This window comes from Corvus hawaiiensis, chromosome 19 (assembly GCF_020740725.1).
Source record: "Corvus hawaiiensis isolate bCorHaw1 chromosome 19, bCorHaw1.pri.cur, whole genome shotgun sequence".
In the NCBI taxonomy this organism is placed as follows: Eukaryota; Metazoa; Chordata; class Aves; order Passeriformes; family Corvidae; genus Corvus; species Corvus hawaiiensis.
In genome coordinates this window covers 3,505,474-3,525,517 of record NC_063231.1, presented here as the reverse complement: position 1 = coordinate 3,525,517, position 20,044 = coordinate 3,505,474, and the positions used below count along the sequence as shown (strand labels likewise).

At 40.1% G+C, this 20,044-nt stretch overlaps 1 protein-coding gene across 4 annotated transcripts in view; it reads right to left on the bottom strand.

Moving 5' to 3' along the window:
* PITPNC1 (phosphatidylinositol transfer protein cytoplasmic 1) overlaps positions 1 to 18,188 on the bottom strand; it is an 82,009-nt gene extending 63,821 nt beyond the window's left edge. Inside the window, exon 1 of one of the 4 annotated variants that reach the window (XM_048324130.1) lies at positions 17,539 to 18,188. In XM_048324130.1, coding sequence (XP_048180087.1) covers positions 17,539 to 17,586 — 48 coding nt within the window. In that variant the 5' untranslated portion in view covers positions 17,587 to 18,188. The remainder of the gene's footprint in view (positions 1 to 17,538) is intronic. The other 3 variants (XM_048324131.1, XM_048324132.1, XM_048324129.1) reach the window with 3 other exon arrangements.
* Between the last annotated feature and the right edge of the window lie 1,856 nt (positions 18,189 to 20,044).

The following is a 20,044-nucleotide window of genomic DNA, read 5'->3' as shown; positions in this document are numbered from 1 at the left end:
GCTTAAATTCAGTACAAGGTATCAAAAGATGTTCCTGTCTGTCCTCATTAAAACAGCACTTGAAATTCCTTTTAGCTTCCATGACTCAAACCATTAATTTGATGTTCAGAGGAACACATACACCAGGACTAATACTTGCATGAATACACCCCATTCTGTGCTTCAGACCGAACTGGTGGATCATCCTAAATGGTTAAGCTCGTAGAAACTGAAAAAATAAATGGCAAGGATCAGAATATTTTACTTTACAGGTCACAAACTGAAGCCATGTGAAGTAACATAAAAATGACATATTAGTTCCTGTGTTCTATGAGATTTTAAAGCTTGTCTTTATATCCCGATAAGCGATGACATATTTGTGTGCAATTCCACTTTTGGATACTGAGGGGGGAAAAGTGCCATCACCTCTGTTCACTGGCTCTTGTTTGACAGCCACCTCATATACTGGCATGAAATTCTTGATGTCTGCACAAATTCCATGCATGCAAAGGAAAGAAGATCAAGCCTGGAAGTCCACAAGGGCAGTTGGGTGAATAACATGCTTATAGCCTGTGTAGATTTTAATTTATGTTGTTACTTCCACCAAAAACATTCACTAACTTCGTAGCATGATCATAATGTGCACAGTATATTTTATTTCTGTAATATATCAATTCTGAAACTTCATCTGACAGTTGTCTGCTGTAACAACGTTCTTTTCTTCAACAGACACAGAAAGAGCAGCAGGAGGTTACCTCTGAATTATTTCCAACCATATACTCTATATCATGACTCCAACAAACTCACTCTCATTTCCTTCTCTGCATTAAGGTGCATGAAAACTACAGAAGGGGTGAATTTACCTCTCTTGCATCTAGCCAGAAAATCAAATTTTTGGGGCCAAGTTCTTCTGAACAAACCCTTTTACAAGCATAAATAAATAATAAAGAAAAAAAGGTATGTGTTGCATTCTGTACAAATCTAGGTCTACAGTTCTTATCAGGTAAGGGAAATAACAAATGTCACATTCCACAGAAGCTTGCCTCACTGGAAATGGGATTGATGGTGTTTTTGATGACTAGGTAGAGAAAGAAAACATCTCACTGAACAGAAAGTACTTTCCCATGGAAAGCTGGAATAGTACTATTTTGAGTAATGCCCTACTGAAGCACAGGGACACCCTCACTGTGTCACTCACACAAATGTGATTTGCATGTTTTGATGGCTTGTATTTCTGCCTCAGACTACAGCAATGCCTTCTACAAGATGATTCAGAAGATTATTATATTTGGATATTTCCCCCATTCCTCGCAGCAAAACCTTCCAAGAGCCATCAATTCCAGGCCTGCAGCCACTACAGGAGAGCATGAGCAGCAAAACAAAAAGGTCCCAACGTCTACAGATGTCATTCCTAATTGAATGTGGAGCACAACTGCCAGGATTCCTTCACTTGTAGTCATGGGATGTTTTAATTTTCTGATGAGGAAAACACATTTTCTCCCAAGGTGGACAGGATTTCAGATATCAACAGAGGACATGACAAAATGTAATTTTGTCATTCCAGAACAAGGGGCCACATGAAGAATTTTGACTATTAATTCACTTGCTGAAGAAGATGAGGCAGCAAAGCAACAAATGCCAGAACAGAAAAATGTACTGGCTTACAAAGCCAGGCTCATCCCTCCTAGATATCTACTGACCAGAAAAACCTTGCTTCATCTTGTGCCATTTTGTCCATATTATATATCATTTAGCAAATCATCAGATTTACAATTTTATTAGAAGTCCCTAGGAAACAGTTTAAATTTTCTAACGTAATTTGGTCCTCTGGTAGCACAGTTAAAGGACATATAAATGTGAATGTCATATGCAAAAATGACTTGTGGGAGAGTAAAACAAAGCACTTTACCTAAAGCCAGCAGAGTTCTACAGAGTGCAGTTCAGGACAGAATTGTCTTGCATGTCACACACAGCTCCTCATTCAATGAATTCTCTCTTAGGTTCATATTTTTGCATTCTTAATGCAAAAGAAGAGAAACTCCCACTGGCTGTGTGGAAGTGGACCTGAGAAGGGCATTAATCTTTCTTACCAGCATATATAGGAATGCTGTAAATTAATTACAAGTGTATCAAATCCTTGACTGCAGATCGTGTACATGGTGTGCTTTTCACTTACTGATTTACAGTCAGTGGGAGGAGGTCAGAGCGAAAATGTAACTACAAATCAAAGTTAAACACGGACATGGAAATTTATCTCTGTTTCCAAGACGGACAGTTCTCTGTGTGTTAGGCATGAACCAGGGCTGTGGTGATGAAACAACAGCACAACAGTGTTTGTTCCTGGCAGTGACAAAGTGAGGAATCACTCCTAGAGCACAGGACCCTGTTAGTTTAGATGCTGTGCATCCTGCAAGAGCTAGGATCTAAAATAAAGCAAATGTTAACTCCTTTCAGAGATAAAACAATCACAGCTCCAAATGGAAAGCAGGGAACATGACATCCTGCCAACCAGCACTTGGCAAAACGACTTCTAATATAATATGCAAATACTGGTGCACTGACAAATATTACTTGCAAAAAATATTAATAAACTGCCTGAAACCCTAACTACTAGCATTATTGCTACCTCTGTGATTCTCTTTAAGAAACAGTCCCCAAATAGTCAATGATGTAAAAGAATAAGAATTAAAAGACCAATCATCAAAAATCCTCTCCTGAAGTTTTGTGCTTACATGCAGTAAAGCAGATAGCCACGGTAAAAAAACCTCAGTTGGTATTCTAAAGATTGCATAATTGCATTTACAATTAATTCAGTATGTTGTGTTGGCATTTAATTATAATTCTATACTTCCACCAAGTACGACAGGACTTGTATTAATTTACTTTTCATATGCTTCTCATTTGCTACCATCTATTCAATATTGAACAGAAAATTGAGAAAGAGCATATGAGAGTGGTTCCTATTACTCAAGAAAAATTTTTAAAAGTGTGTGAATAGCACAGCTTGGATGCATAAATACAGAGTGAAAGATGAGATAGCTTTAGTGAGGAGAAGTCATATGTTAATCTGTGTCTGAAGTGGTCAACAGGTACACAGCCAGAGCAGACCCACCTGATAGGGGCAATTTAATATCAAAAGCCCATTTTGCCAAGGCCACAGAATCACAGAATATGCTGAGTTGGAAGGGACCCATCAGGATCATCAAGTCCAACTCTTTGCCCTGCACAGGACATCCCTAAGAGTCACATCATGTGCCTGAGAGCACATTGCCCCATGTTCTGAAAGAAACAAATCTGCCATAGGAAAAGTCCTTGCATGGACAAATAATCATTTACAAGTTGCAATAAAAAAGTAAAATAAATAGACAAATAATTTTTAACACTGGAGAGAGGGCAACACTGGACAGTTAAGTCCCAGAGGAATTTGTGCTGGGTCTGAAAGTATTCCACACGTCATTAACGATGGTTGTGGCAACTTAAGAAAACTTGAATCCAACCAGGATGGAAAGCTACATTTTTGTAATTAGCCTCCTACGAAAAGGATTAAAAAGAGGGAGTGGGAGGCATATTACAGAGAGTACAAAGAGAAAAAGGGAGAGAACACAGAGGATACAGTGACAGTGATCACTTGCAGCCTGCAAGGCTCAGAGAGCAGCTCTTGATTAGATGAAAAGCTCCGTAACTTTATCTCCTTGTGGGAATGAACACCTGGGACACCAGCTTAAAATTCTTTAGCCCAAACTCACCACAGGGTCACCTCAGCACTACAGATGGAAGAGTTCAGGGATGAAAACTTAGGCTTCACCATGGTCTTCTACACACAGAGGAACCAAAGAGCCCCCTGTTTCGTGCTGGTTAGACTGTGTCACACAGCTCTGGTACTGCTTCTATCTCTGCAACACAGAGAGGTACAGCTGGGCCACACGGCTGAACAGTGTGGAATTACAGAGAAACATCTCAGAAGGTCAGCTGAGAGGAAACCAGACCTCCCCTATCAGCAGTGCAGAATATAGGGAATACAGGACATGAGCCTTCAATCCTGGGCAAGTTATTTCTTGTTCTTATGAAAATGCAAGGCAAATCCCAGTGCCATCCTATCTTAAGGTAATGATTAATTTGTGCAGTTGTCCAGAGTCTGCCTGAAAAGGATCCCATACTCAGGATGTCAGAATGGCTTTATGTCACCCACAGGTCTTCGCATTTTCATGACAGCCATTCCCCGAGCAGCTTCATTAGACAGATACGCTGAAACACTGGCTTCTGTCAAGAAACCTTTCACAGAAGAGTTTGTGTATTTTTTGAATTTATAAAAAATGCTAAAGATTTAACAGAAACAAACCCAGTAACTCTTTATTTCACCAGTATAAATGCAAAATATCAAGAAAGAATCGCTTTGAAGCCTAAGAAACTGTTTTAAACTAGCATCAATATGCAGGTATGCGAAATAGTAAAAAAAGGTCTACTGGTGCTCTACACATTTTAGGCTTTGATAATACAATTTTTCTTTCTCTGTTTTCTAGAATATCATAAGCAGATGCAGTGCACTAATTTGCTACAGAAAGGACACATGGGACCAAATCTTCAGCTGACTTACTGAGGTGAACTTTATGTGTCAACTTACAAAGTTTGCTGTGCCTCCAAAACAGTTTTTGTTTAAATCTGACACATGCAAACAATTTGCACACATAAATCAGTGGGGTGATGAAATGTTGATGGAGTTAAAAATCCTTTTTCTTTGAAACTCTTAACTGGAAGGTGTCCAAAGTCCAAAAGTAAAAGAAGGGTTTGCAAGATAAGACAGGCAAAAATGTACCTCAACAGCTCTGTCATTATTTTTATGTCAGTGGTTGCATTATAAAATATTTAATCAGCAAGTCTATTTCTTTTCCTACATGGTTTCATTATAATTCCAGTTTCCAAAAAAATGGAAAATCCTTTTAAATGTCACCTGATGGAGCAAGTGAATTCTATTGCTATAAACCTTTACTTCTTCAATTCTTTTCTTGGAAAAATGCCTTCTGTATCCTTCCTTGTTCCCTTACTTTTCACTTGTTTTCTTTTAATTGACAAAAGGAGTAAAAGTGTTTTAGACCAAGAGTCATGGGTCATTTTCACTGCAGTGTAACCTGGATTTAAGAAGCAAGGTACCAGAGAAATGAACACCCGGTGCAGGAGGGGGGAGTATCAGGAACCACCCATCAACACTAAGATAAAAATTCATGCTACAATTTCACACAGAGAATCGTGACTGTTAAGAATGAATATTCATAGATAACTGCTTAAGAAAAGTGTGGAATAACCTGATATAAACTCAACAAAATGAAGCCTGGCAAAGCAGAGTGGTAAAGCTTTCATAAACTTCAAGACTAAATTCTAGTTTGTGGCTGATGAAGACCTTGCTGAAGCAGCAGCTTGACTCTGGACTCTTGCTCTTGTGCCCACACAGGTCACACTCGCTAGAAGAGTGAGTTAGTGATTTCCCAGGTCAATATCTATTTAGATGAGATTTAGGTAGCTCCAGGGCACCACAGGTTTGCACAAGGACTCTGGGACTTTCAGACTTGCCACCAGCACCAAAACAAAGCAGAGGTCCTACATCTCCAAAAAGACCAGGTGAAAGGACAGCTGAGCAGGGAGAACTCAGAAAGGCCATTAAAAACCCAAGCTTGAGACTGAATTTCCATTAGATCTGTGAATCCATGACATTGTTCTTAATACACATGATACACTAATCTACATTAATCACCTTCAGCAATTTATTTCCTTTGATCAAAAACATCTTGCAAACTCAATTTTTTTCCCTTAACTCACTGTTCTTGTCAAAGGTTTGGATTGGGTTGGCTACAATGCTGAGTTCTCTTCTTCCCTTACCATTAAATATGCATGAATACTTCAAAGCCTCATGCTTTACTGCATACTTACTGTTACATGGAAGTTTGTGAGTGGCCCTAGGGAATGTCCTCAGCTTTCCTGTAACAATAAACTCAATCAAGTGCTACCTATAACATAAGCCTAGAGAACTAAAGTAGCTCACTTAATTTGCAAGTCTAACTTCCAAAATTGTGGAAAAGGCCTGCAAACAAAGATGTTAAGTATAACAACCCGTGGAAAGGAATGCAATTGCTGGGAGCTTGTAAAAGGCCTTAAGGACCTCCTTGCAAAGCTTTAAGATGTTCTCTGACTCTTGGTCTTGTATATAAAGCAAGTGACACTGGTTTAAACAACACGAACATCTCCAGCCAATGTAAACCAGCTTAAAACCAAATTATGACAAATCTTACCATCCATGAAACGCTATTTTGTTTGGCTTTACTTTACAAAATGGTAAAATGTGAAAGGAAAATTGAGAAACAACCCTGAACTGAGTTAGAGAAAACTCTGTGTATGCACACATCTCCTGCTCCTGAAAATTCGTTTTATATCCTATAGCTATAGGAAAAATTGGAGGACCCAATTAGCCAAACTTAATGAAGACTGAAGTCTGACAGCTGCTTCTAAAAAAGGTACAAAAATCCTCAGCAGGAGACTGCTGTGCAGAACTCAGGCCACAAGCTCCACTCTGCGCTTCACTGCTCACACAACTGCACCGATCAGGCATCCTTAGTATGGTTCTATTAACATGTATTTTATAAATGCCTTTGATAATAACCACAATATCCTGACTGAAGTATTTGCACCTGGTTACTTAATACTCCTGGGCATATGGCTTTTTGCAGTAAATAGAGAGTGTGAAATTATTTTGAATTATTTAATTTTCACGTCTTAGAATATTCTGGAGAGAAAAATCTACAACACTTCTATTCCCCCAACCTAAATGTTAAGGATAATGTAGGATAGTATCTGCGTCCTTCTGCCTTTTTACTCTGAAGTATGGAAAAAATATATACATGAGAAAACATATATTTATATATTATGTGATTTATGTATGATGCATTATAGATATAATAATTAACTGACTCTACTGGAGTTGACAAAATTTAATCAAAAGCTACTCTTAATGGTCTTGAGAGGGGAATGCTTTGAATAGTTGTAAAAGGCTAGTAGGATGTATCTTGCCCACATGGAAAATCTGGAAAACTTCAGTGGAAAACTGAAGGAAATAAAGAGTTGAGATGAGGTAAAGGGCTGATATGTGGAAATCACAAGCAAACAGCAATCGCTGCTCCTCAAATGCTGGTCAGGAATCAGAGCTTTACCCCAACTTCAGTTCCCAGAGGAAGGATGAGACACAGACCTCGCCCTACACATCAGAGCAGCTCTCCTGCATGAGAACATTTGCTTCTGAAGTGGAGGACGGTCATTGATGGCCACTGACATTCCTTGGCCTGTCACAAGACAAATCACTCGTTGTTTACTCCAGTCCTGGCCACTGAAGACAAACTGGCATGTCTGAAAATGTCTTGGCAAAGAGGCAGGGGTAGAGGTATCTACATTTAACTTGTAATATGCTTGCAGCATGGTTAAATAAAAACATAACCACCTGTTACCCTTAATTCAGTGGGAGTATCTATTTTCAATTATAGCATTTACTATCCACCCTCAAGTATGGCAAGGAACACCATGGCAACATAAACACAGTCGTGGCTGCTTGAGAAAGTTAAATTATAAATAGTAATGTATAGCCCATGAGGTCGTGGAAATAAACTAACTAATCCATAGGCATTTGTTACTATGACATAACATTTCCACTCAAATGCTGTTTGCCTCATCTCAAACTCCCTCAGAACAGATTTAGAAGTTCGGCATCACTTGACTCCAAGTGAGTTCAAGTTCAGACATGAAAAAAAGCAGAGATAGGGGAGAAAATAAGCTATAGTAGAAGAGTGGAGAACAAATTAACAACAACAACAAAAAAATCCCCATTTAGGCTTTATTCTGTTTCCACTAAAGTTAATGGGGAAAAAAAATCCCAATATATCCCAAACGTGTAACAAAGTCCCCTTAATATAGACAAACATGTTTTTATACCGAATCATCCCTGAGGAGAAAAAAAGAAAAACCGAAAAAACTGGGCTGAGTAGCAAACAGTTTAGAAATGTGAATAAACTTAGCAACCCTCTAAGACATTGGAGAGATACTGGAACTTGGTGCTCTCTTTAGCTTCATTCTGGGAGAAAGATCCATGGTAACTGCAGGAATATAGGGATTCAAGCCTGAGCCAAGTATTCAGGAGGGAGCTGAATTATCAATTGTTCAAGTCTGCTCTGCAGTTCCTTATTCCCTGCAAAGCCCAGGCCAAGCAAGAGCAGCAGCTTTTTGCCAGCTGGCCACATGCCTGCCGGGGTTGGAGAGGCTTCCTTACTTCAGTGACCAAGGGCTCAAAAACGGGAGAAAGGAAAGGAAATCAAAGGCTCTATAAAACTAGGACTGAAAATTGGGAGCAAAGAGGTAACAGAGAAGTCTGTGGTGTCAGGACAGCAAGAATTTCATTTGATGTAGGCTCACAGACATTACAGAGGTTTGATACAAATCTGGTGCCTTAATCTAAACATGTGAAAATGTCATTTAGGTTAGGCAAGAATAATAAAGATTTAGAGACATCAGCTTTGTCTCTTTCTTGTTGAGAACAACAGATCTGAGAAATTTACATTTTCTTTTCTTTTACAGCCATTGGTTAAGGTCCACTTTTGATCAGACTGACAAAAATCTGTAGTGGATCTCCTGAGATCAGTGGAATTATTTCAGATTTGCACCATGCAACTAAAATGGAATTTAAATTCTCAACATTTCTGTTCTAAAAATATGTTGTGTTTTATCACACATATTTGGTGAAATCTTGGCCTCTCTGACATCAGTGACAGCAATGGTACTCATTGGTATTATTATGGACTAATTTCCACGGAGTGATTTTCCATTCATGCAGAGTGAAGCAAAACAAAAACTGCCCCACTGACGGAAGATTTAAATCAATTTTATATCAAGTCTATGGGATAAAAGAAGCAGGCAGGTTATGTAAGATTGTAATCGTAAGTATATTTCATGCGCTTAATTTGATTTATTGCAAGTCATTGTACAATTAATTTATTAAATGAAAATATGAGTTAGAGGTCTGCTAATTTGCACTTTCAAAGAAAACCTGACAAAATCAGAGAAGTAGCTGGATAAATTCGTCAAACATCTTTCAGAAGATAAGATTATAAATACTAAGACCAAGGTTTCAATGGGCCTAACAAGTGAGACTATTTAAAGTTGTCTCAGTATGACCAGGAGAGATTCAAGCTTGGCATGGGTAAGAACTTCAATAGAATTATCATTGTCTTTACCTTTCTGATAAATACAATTTTTTGGTTCATGGTAGACTTCTGTATTTTGGGAGACTTTCAAGTAAGATGGTGACACTAGCACAAACACTTATTTCAATAACTTTCATATAAAATGAGAGCAAAAACCTGAAAATATATTAAAAAATTAGTTGTGTTTGTCATCAGTGGCTGATTGTTAATCAAGCAATTGAGCAGCTGTGTGTGTCACACTGGAGTGTCATTATCACACAATTATTTTGTCATGCATTGTAGTAATACTTTTACAGAAAAAACCCTGAACACAGTCATTAATTGGTCAACACATTAAACCTAAGATGACATTTAGTGTGATGAAATGGAAAATAAGGCATTCTCAGCATGCTCACAGAAAACAATTCCCACAGAGCCTAAGTATTCCTAAATCACTTGGGCAAGACTAATCTTAGAACAGACACGTAAAAACTCCCAAATAAAGACCATGATTTTTCTGGAGAGCATACGAACAAGTCTTTTCCTAAATCCACAAACATTCATGCATGTGACTCACATGACTCCTGGTGCTTTAAATTACGTGTGTCTCCAAGTTATGGATGTGCTGGAGCTTGGAGGGTGCACTGCAAAACCAGCTTTGGAACTGCAAAAGTACAAAACTAATAGAACCCAAAACTGCTTCAGCATTTTCTAACCACAAACAAAAATCCAAAAGATGGAAGATTTTTTGTCCCAAGAAGAGTCATTAAAGTGTCATTCCTACAATTTAGCACCCTGCATTGTACTTTAGAAAATTAAAAATAGCATTTTGATACATATCCAAGGATTCAAAATTGGCTGATCACTTATAACCAAAATTGGAAAGAAATGATGAACTTAGAAGGAGATAAACAAGACTAAGCCTAGACTAAAAGCATTATATAGAAACACAGGTGAAGTTCAAGTCTGGTTTCTCCCACCTACAGACTGTAAATCCATCTGTTAACCCAGCTTGATATCTAAATTAGCTTTTCTTCACTTCTTTTTAAACACAGTCAAAAATCCTGGGGACCACCTTTCTCCTTGCTTTTTAGATGCCTGCAGACATTGGCAATTACACTTAAATATGTGCACAATATGCCTACGCAGAGTTCTTCAGGCTGCACTGGAGGGCTTTCGGAGCAAATTTGCATGAAATGTCACTATTTGCTTTATTTTGTTATAAAGTCTCACAAAATCTACTGCTGCTGCTGATAAATGCTCTATGAACCACGGAAGATAAAACAGAATATAAGGAAAATTATAACTATTGGGGAAAAAAAAGATTCCAAGTAAGTTTTCCATGAATAAGGATACAAAGGATTATTCCTTACCCACAACGACTGAGAATATTTCAAGGGTTTGCATGTGTGTATTATCCATCCCCATCCTCAGAGTATGTAATGATTGCTTGTGTGTTACGTTGGACAGCCAAGATGGAAAGCCTGCATGGATTTAACATCCACAACTGACTCGCTTCTATAAGAACAGCCTGGGGAACACGTTTGTCAGCTCACTAGTCACACAGAAGAATTTAGTGAATGAATCATTGTTATAAACTATGGGTTTTCCATTATCTAACTAGGCAGCCTTTTGTACCCAAGAACATGATCTCTAACAGATTTTAACAATGCAAATGCCTATCAGACTCAAGTGAATACTCATGAAGGAAAATATAATTTATAACCTTTCCTAGTTATTACAGAAATCTTTGTCTTCCTCTCATCTAAAGGGCTTTATAGACTTAAAAGCTATAAATCACCTAACTTTTTTATAACATATGCAGTCAAGCACATGAAAACTGGTATCATTATATTATTTCTTACCTTAAAAGTATGAAGAATGAAGAAATTAAACAGACTGGACTACGGTAAAATGTATTTGACATATCAGAGCTATCAAACTTCAAGATGCCAATATAGACATCTACATTCATTATTAGGTACATCAACGGAAGTTGTCAGAATTTCAAAATGCTGATCATTCAACATTAACATCAACTCTTACAAGAACTTCATGTTCTCAGCAAGACAAAGTTCATCCCCAAAATAAAAAAAACCAGAAAGCTCTGTTTTAAAAGCCAGTATTGACATTCTGTGTTTTTCTCTCCCTGTTCTTTTGTTTCCAAACCTACATTATGTTCAAACACAAACACAGCTCATGGAGTTCTTGATAGCATCAAGGCTCTGTAAAGTGCTTTAGCTAGAAAATATCCTAAACCACCAACAGGCTGCATTTTCTTTTATGGGAAATGGAAAACTGGGCCCATATTTTGCTTAACAAAGCCCTCAAATCAAATGTGTGGCATTATTTGCTATATGTATATATACATCTATATATATATACATACACACACACACACCTTGGAGAAAATAAGTGTTGACATGGAAAGACAGAACAAGAGAGATAAAGAGAGATGTATGTTAGAGTCTGGTGTTCCTTGGGTAATATCTAATCCTTTCCACTGAAAGATTTTTTTAATGATTTACACTGAAGTCTGCAGAACAAAGATTGTCTTGTTTCTTTCACAGAGTTACACTGAAATGTGCAAACAGGAGAAAGGGAGAAAACTGCATATTTTTGGATTTCTATTTGCAGTGGAGATCAGTGAAGATTTGACATCTGCTCTGCACTGCCATACTTTTACAGCTGACCACAACTAATATAAGAAGGCCAAACTAAAGCAAGGTGTTTATTTTTTCCCATGCTAAAAACCAGCTCTCACTTTCATCTGTTCCTTTTTGCCAACTCGATTGTGCAGCAAAAGAAAATTCAATAGGTACTCTTCCTTGGTACTAACAGCTAACTTCTGTTGATTTCTCTCATGAGTTTTATCTGTTACAATGATTCTTCCCAGGCCATAAGATTTAAGGTGATTTTAAGGTCACACTGCATGTAGCAAAGGCCTTGTGAGGAAAGTACATATGACCACCCACCAAAGACCACATCCAATCCCTTTGCTGACAAGAGACTTACACAAGGAATTATTTTGAAGGGTAAAGATACTCAGAATAGTGTAAAGAGGCTTTCTAGCTCAATAATTACCTCTGAAGCCTTCTCAGACAAACATGTCAGTGCCTCCACTGTATTAACTGCAAAAGGCAGGTGAGGCTGGTGATGTTCTTAGAAGGCATCTCCTGACAGAATGATTAACCACAGCAAAAGGCTCTTTATGTTTCAGAGCAATTCACTATCTTGTAAAGGAACTGGTGTAAGATGCGTTAGAGCTGTTGATAGCTCAAATTAAAATTGCACAATAAGCCTCTGTTTTTGCTGGACAACCTCAGCTCAAAAATGCCAGATAAACGTTTTCTGCAGAGGTCATGGACATGACATGGTCCAACTATGATTTCATTTACAAGTAATTAAAATAAATTAATTTTGATAAGATGACTTCACCTTAAGTTTGTTTATAGTCCTCTTGCTTATGACCAACATACTGCTTTTACAAGTGTTCCATACATTTATATATTCCTGAAAATATGTTCTGTGGCTACAGTTGAGAAATGAAGGAAATGCCCATAGCTGACCATTATTTAATCGAGCTGTATTAAATGCAGGATGAGTAGATGTAGTTTGCCCTGCAGCAGATCACTGTACTTTAGAAAAAAATTATTTTACACTTTATACCCTACTAAAGGCTTTGCTGTGCTACATACATATAGTTATGTACAAATATTGTAACACCTGCGGACTCTCAGGCCGTAACAGTATGTTCTCAAATGCTTTCAATGAGCTTTAAATCTGTCTGAATAAAACATGTTATAACATGTACTCTTTGTACACAAAACGGGAGACTACGAAATTTTTTAAAGAAGAAGTGTACACAAGATTCAGAGAATCTAAACAGTGTTTACACAGATATTGTTGAAATAATTTTATGGAAATAATCCACACTGGGAGAATTCATAATGTTTGAAACAAGAACTAAACAATGGATATTTTCATAAAGGAGCAAGGGTAACACCTCTAAAATCAGAATTTATTAATGCTGAAAGGACTTTTTGTTGAAAAACCATGATCTACATTTACGGACATTTTGCAGGTCTCTGCTTGTTTGTATTCATGATAATACAGCTGTTCCTCCACACCTCATGCAGGCAGAGCTCCCCACAGATCCAACCTGGCTTTTATTTAAAACACAGAGTGGGAATAATTCCACCAGCCTCAGCAGAGATAATCTTGGTTGAAATAAAGAACAAAGGAAAGAAAAACCTGTTAGGACTTTAGGTACTGGCCATGCACGTACAGTTCAGAACTAATAGAAACCTTAACGGTCATCCCTACTTTCAAGGAAAAAACTCTATGACTCCCATTGTTTATTTGATGTTCAGCTTTCAAATTTACACAACCCAGCTTCACATCGCTCATAGCATTTTACAGCAGTAACAACTCCATTTTCAACAGGATCCAGCAAAAATGTCTTTCCATCTATTTCCCTAAAGAATAATCACTTTGCACACAAATCAGGAATCTCACTATACTTTGCCTTTTCTAGAAGAGTTCAGTACCACGTTAACCTATCACATTTGGTTTCCATTTTCAGATAAAGGTATCTCAAAAGCACAAAACCATGTAATCCTTCCTGTGAAAAATTGTGGAATTCTGATTTGCAATGAGTTCTAAGCCTGAGAATTTTTAGCATCTCTGCTCTTTTCAATTGTTTGGTGTTCTTGTCACTTGCTTAGGAATGTATTTTTTTAACTGATGATATTTAAAACCCACAATGCAGTCCCTTATAATATTCTCCCATACGATGTAACAAGCTATTTGTAAGAATGAACTAACACATGAAAATGCCAGGGGAAAAATAAGCAAGCAGCAGGCTCATTTATTAATTGCAGCTGGAATGAAGAGTGGTAACATCCTATGGAACTACTGGAACAGATTTTATTTGCTTTATATACTAATGCAAAGAACTGGCTTTTTCTAATTTATAAGGACTTGGTGTTAACAGAAAGATTGAATTTGCCAGAAGTACCACAAATGAGGTAAAGAATGACTTCCCATTGGCAATCATATTGGTTTTGTCAACCATCAGTTCCATCCTGACCTTATTTGCAAAGTTCTTACAGCAGTTATTATTTTGCTTAGCAGTTAACACAGTGCTTCCTTTCTCAAATTATTTTAAATCTGATCAGGCAGCTTGTGACTATGCACATGTAACAGACCTAAACAGCTGTCAAAAATTCCATTTACTGAGGAAGCCTCAGCCTTCAATGAGAACTGTAGTGTGGTGCCACTGCATCTCAGCAAGAACTCTTGGAACAGCCCATCTTTCCTGGTGCTTACGGACAAGGAACAAATACACATCTCCAACGCCTGTATCCTGGCTCAAAATACAACCACAACAGCTCAGTCTATAGCAAACAGCTTTTCTTAGGAAATGTTTTCTTTGCAAGAAAGCATTTGGCCTTCAAGCAGACAGGTAGATAAACAAACCTCCTATAAATATTTGGGTATCTTATCTAATAAGGGCATCAAGGAAAGAATGTCTCAGGAACAGGATCTGCAGTAGCTAATGAAGGAATTTCCTATCCACAACAATGCCAGAAACTCTTTAAACCTGGAGACAGTGCTGCTGTTACACTGACATCTATCAGTTTTTTACTCTTCTCCAGAGATAAATTTAGGTCATAATAGTCAGCCAGAGCAGCACTAACTCCTACACTGCTGCGTGCACAGGTATTTTACATTCAAGGTCACGACTTCCAGTTACTTGCCTGGACATTACACAACACTTTACTGCACATTTTTTCACATTACACACAAAATCTGACTACAGAAGATTGAATACAGATGCTTGGCTGACAGAGCTAACACTTCATTTTGCTGCCTGTGCCAGATTATTTTTATCATTACAGGAATGATATGGAAATGACTCTGGTGCTGGTGCCACCACCACCACCACAAATTAAGAACATAGTTCTTTCTCATTCATGTTGTGAGACTTCTATGGATGGCAGTGCTAAAAAAAGAAAACTGCTCAAGGAAGTGCTTTTGGATATATGTATAAAGTGCACAGGCTGAAAGGCAGAACGTCCGAACAATAGAAAAAACAGGATTTATTAAGTCTACATAAGAAAAACAGCACAAAAATGGAATCCATGCTGTTGCATAAGAACTGCATTTTTCCCACACCTCTTGAGACAGGACCTCAAAAATCCTTGGGTGCTTAATTGCCAGTGGTATCCATGAGAGTCACATACCCAAGTACCAGTGCACATCATAGCCCAGCTTCCCAGACCTGCGGGAAATTGCAGGTCCTTTGGAAACTGCCTTTCCCTCAAAGCCCACTGAACTTCAGAGTGACTCTGCACCCTGCAGAAGGCAGTTTGGACCTCTTAGAACCAAAATGCTCTTGACTTTTGAAGGGTGAGCATTGCCTCATGATGTTCTCCTGACAACTGCACAATGTAGCACCTTGTTCTACACAGATGGCAAAAAATATTACACAGTGTTGGTAGTTAATGTGCAACTGAGGGTAAAAATAAGATAACACCACCTTCCTAAGACTGTAAGAAATGTCACAAAGACGAACCACTACGAGAAATACAGTGTGGGACTTCTTTAGTATGCAAATACCGTAAGAAAAATAAGGTATTTGCTGATTTCACAATTTTGTCCTAATTCATTTTATGATAATAATTAAATTAATGCTAAACATCAGACATGTTCTAGGTTCCTCATTAAGGCATCTCAGCTTCAGTGCTTGGATTAAATAATGGATGATTCAACATGAGAGAAACTACAAAACCTAGTATCTTTACTAATTCTGTTAACATTCTAGAGAACAAGTAACATCCAGCATTGCCTTCTGCCTCATCATGAATCAACCATTCCTGCTTTGGAAGATTTTTGAACTTTTCTGCATCTGGAAATCTTGTTTAACAATAATTTTTCAAAATAAATTAGATCTGCTCCCTTCTGATGATGTAATGAACTGTTATTAACTAAGTGTGGTAGTCTAAGGGCATCAGGAACTGGCTTGGATAAAATGTTGTCTACATTAGGGTAATGCAATAAACAAAGAAAATTATATATTAAAAGAATAATGCCATCCAATATCACAACATACAGTATAACTTGGATGGAAACATACTAGTATTAAACCTATGCCTATTTAACTTTATGTATGTGGTGGTTTTGGCTCCTGCTCCCAGCAGAAGGAATTTCCTGAGCAGCCTGAAGTAAATATTTGGCAGTTCCAATCCCGAGTTTTAGAGAACTGTTAATTTGCCAAATCTGAAAATATGGACAAAAAGACCATTGAGACGACTACTCTGTCATACCCGCGAGGACTTCTCCACACATATTGCAAAAAATAAAACTGTGCGGCAAAACGCTCGCCTGGATGGACCCAAAGAACAAATGTGTACATTAATTATCGGATTAACGAGCGAATTGGGGCGCTCCGCCCGGGACCCTCGGCCGGGACCCTCCGGCGGGGCCGTGGCGGGGCGCCCCCTGGCGGCCCCGCCGCCGCTCGCGGGACCAGCGGAACTTTGCGCGCAGCTCGGCGCAAAACGCGCGCTCAGAGTGGGCTCGTTCCCTCCGCGACGCCAAATCCGCAGCAGAAATGGCCAAATAAGAAAACACCGAGCTTTTCTGTACTTGCCGGACACTAAACCATAAAGCACCATCTCCTTTCCAAATGCCATCAGGCCTTTGGCCACCTAATTGGACCCACAAACACTTCATGAGCACCAATAACTCCAGAGCACGTGTACTCCATGCAGGTATTACTGTCTTAATTAAAACAGTGAGCAGGTGGGATGTTGCAGATAAATAAAAACATAATGTTCCTAACACAGAGTTCAGAACACCGACAAAGAGCTGTTTGACTTTCAATCACTTCTTTAAATGACAACAAAGTTTTACTAATAAATGATCACCTCTCTTACCTACCTGTGTTGGAGTTTCAGGCCACGTTCATCTGCGAGGTTATTTTAAGCAAAGGTGAAATATATTTAGAATCTGGGTTTTGGACAAACGCCTTATCAGACAGAAATTCCAGCACAAAGCATTCCCTTGCAAACATGCATGAAATTCCTCTGAAAGTTTGGTTGGAAAAATCTTTATAATCAATATTTTGACGACACAATGCTTTTGATACACTTAAGTTACCTTCATTCCTTCAGGATTCTTATATTTTCCCAATAAAAACATTCCTCTCTAACCAATCATCTCCGACTAAGTTCCTTACACGAAGAAAAAATATTCACCAAAATAAATATAACCTCAATTCGCCTTGCAAGAGAAAAGCCTCGGTAATGAACAGCCTCTCCGGTACGAGCGCGGATCTTACCTCTTCAACTGTCAGAGGCATACAGATCCGGTACTCCTTCATGAGCATATTCCTGCGGCTCAGTGCGGACCGGCGAACTGGGAGAAAAGTGGTGATTTCTACGCAGAGATCACGACGGAAACCAAACACAGGGGAAAATAATCAAGCCTCTTTCTCTGTGCGCGCTTGACAATGTGTCCACAAGACAGTAATGCAACCATCCAGGAAGGCTGACCCTGCAAGAAGAGAAACCACCACAACCGCTTCTTTCTCCCAGTTCTTCCTCCTTCACACTGCGATCATGGGAGTCTCACAGACGCTCGCACCGAGATACGCTACAAAGTCTCAAACCCCCCCCCCGCTCTCGCCCCAGCCGAAGACATCCGTCGGAAGTGCATGGAAACGCCGGGCTCTCTCGCGGCTGTGTCAAGACATGCCTGGGGCGGTGAAAAGAACAAACGAGCCGAAAATGTGGCTTTCGCCCCCGCCGGCAGCACGTCGGGCGGCAGGAGAGATGCGATGCTGATTCCCAAGACAAAGGCTTTTTATAACGTTGCCTTCCCCGACTGCCAAACGCGGCTCCCACCTCCCCGCCGCAACGCGGTTGCGGCCGCCGCGGCTCCCGCTGGGCTCGAGGCGGGAACGGGGGGGCAGCGCGGCGCTCGGGCGGGCGGCCGCGGGTTCCCCGGCGCAGCCGCGGGTGCTCACGGGCGGGCGCGGAGCGGCTGCAGCGGCGGCGGCCCCGGCGGGGCTCGGCTGACATCAGCGGGGCGGCAGGAAGGAGGGAGGGGGCCGGCGGGGGGGCAGCGGCCGCCACCGCTCGGGCGGGCTCAGCGGGGCCGGGCCGCGGGGCTCCGGGCAGCGCCCGCCGGCGCCTCCCGGCAAGGGGACACCGGCAGCGCTGAGCCCCAAGGATTCGCGATTTCAGTTAATTCTGCCATGAAGACTTCTCGGGTTTTGAAGTTTATTGCCCTACGTGTGACAAGGCACCTTGCAGAGCATTTACACCCCGGTGCAGGAGAAGCGAGCCGGTGAGCCTGGGGCTCGCACCCACCTCCCGGTACAAAAGGAAAGGAAAAAACGTGCGCTCGGTGCGGACATACACAGGATGTGGAGGCCTCACCCATTTCCCTTCTGGTCAGCCCTCACCTATCAGCCATCACATTTTTCAGCACAAATAAACCGCTTTTTTCATATCGTTTTTTTACTTTCAAATGGCACGCAGAAAGTTCAGTGAGAAAACGCCTCCTTCCTAGTTGAACTATAAAGCCAGAAGCGTTTTAGGAAGTCTCCCCCCCTCCTTTAGTGAGCAATTTGTTAGCGAAATCGATTTTTAATATGCTTGGGGTTGCGTTTTTCAGAGAAATTTCCCCATCATTAAGTTACAACTTGAAATGCACAGGAACCCAATTCTGAAACTACTTGGGAACCCTCAGCATTTCATGCTTAAAATGCTCATCCTGCTGTTTCTCCTGTGCTCCCAGTGCCTATAAAACATTCACTGGATTGCAGAGAAGCTCTGTAAGAGCACAAACAAGGCACTGCAAAGATACTGGTAAAATATACATCTGCACTTACATACCCCTTATTTGCAAAAAAATAAAAGCGATGAAATACCGTATTTGGGACAGTTAAAGAGGAATTTAGGTCTACAATAAAATGTGTGTTTCATAACAAGAAAGAGCAAAAGCCCCTCAGAATTTCATTGGTTCTGGATGTACATTTCAGAGCTGTGAGTATAATTCTTAGCCCAGAGGACACAGTGCCATCTCCTGGAGCCACCAAGGTCCGTTTGCCAGCCCCTTGCAATAATGGCACAATATTTCACGTCCCTGCCTTCCCAGGGAAGTGCAAACACCTACACAAAGAAATAAAAAATCTGGGAGCTCTATTAACAGTCTGGATTTTCAACTGAGGTATGAACAATGTGTTTAATGAGACTTCTGTCTCAAATCTGACACAGCCATGTATAAATATGAAAACTGTGGCTGTAATTCATAATGTTGGTACTGTATGTTCCTGGAATTCCAAGCAAAATAGCAAAACCAAGGCAATACCTTGTGATATCTCACTGCTGGAAGGACATTGAGATGCTGGAGTGTGTCTAGAGAAGGCAACAGAGCTGGGGAAGAGTCTGGAGCACCAGGGGTGGCTGAGGGAGCTGGAGCCTGGAGAAAAGGAGGCTCGGGGGGACCTTTTGGCTCTCCATAACTCCCTGACAGGAGGGGGCGGGGGGGAGGGAGGGGGGAGGGCGGTGTCGGGCTCTGCTCCCAGGGAACAAGTGATGAGAGGAAATGGCCTCAAGCAGTGCCAGGGGAGGTATAGATTGGATATTGGAAAAAATTTCTTCACAGGGTTGTGAAGCATTGGAACAGGCTGTCAAGGGAGTCACCATCCCCAGAAGTGGTCAAGAAATGTTTGGATGTAGCACCTAGGGACTTGGTTTAGTGGTGAACATGGTGGTGGTGGTGCTGGGCTGACAGTTGGACTTGATCTTGAAAGTCTTTGCAACCTTAAGGATTCTGTG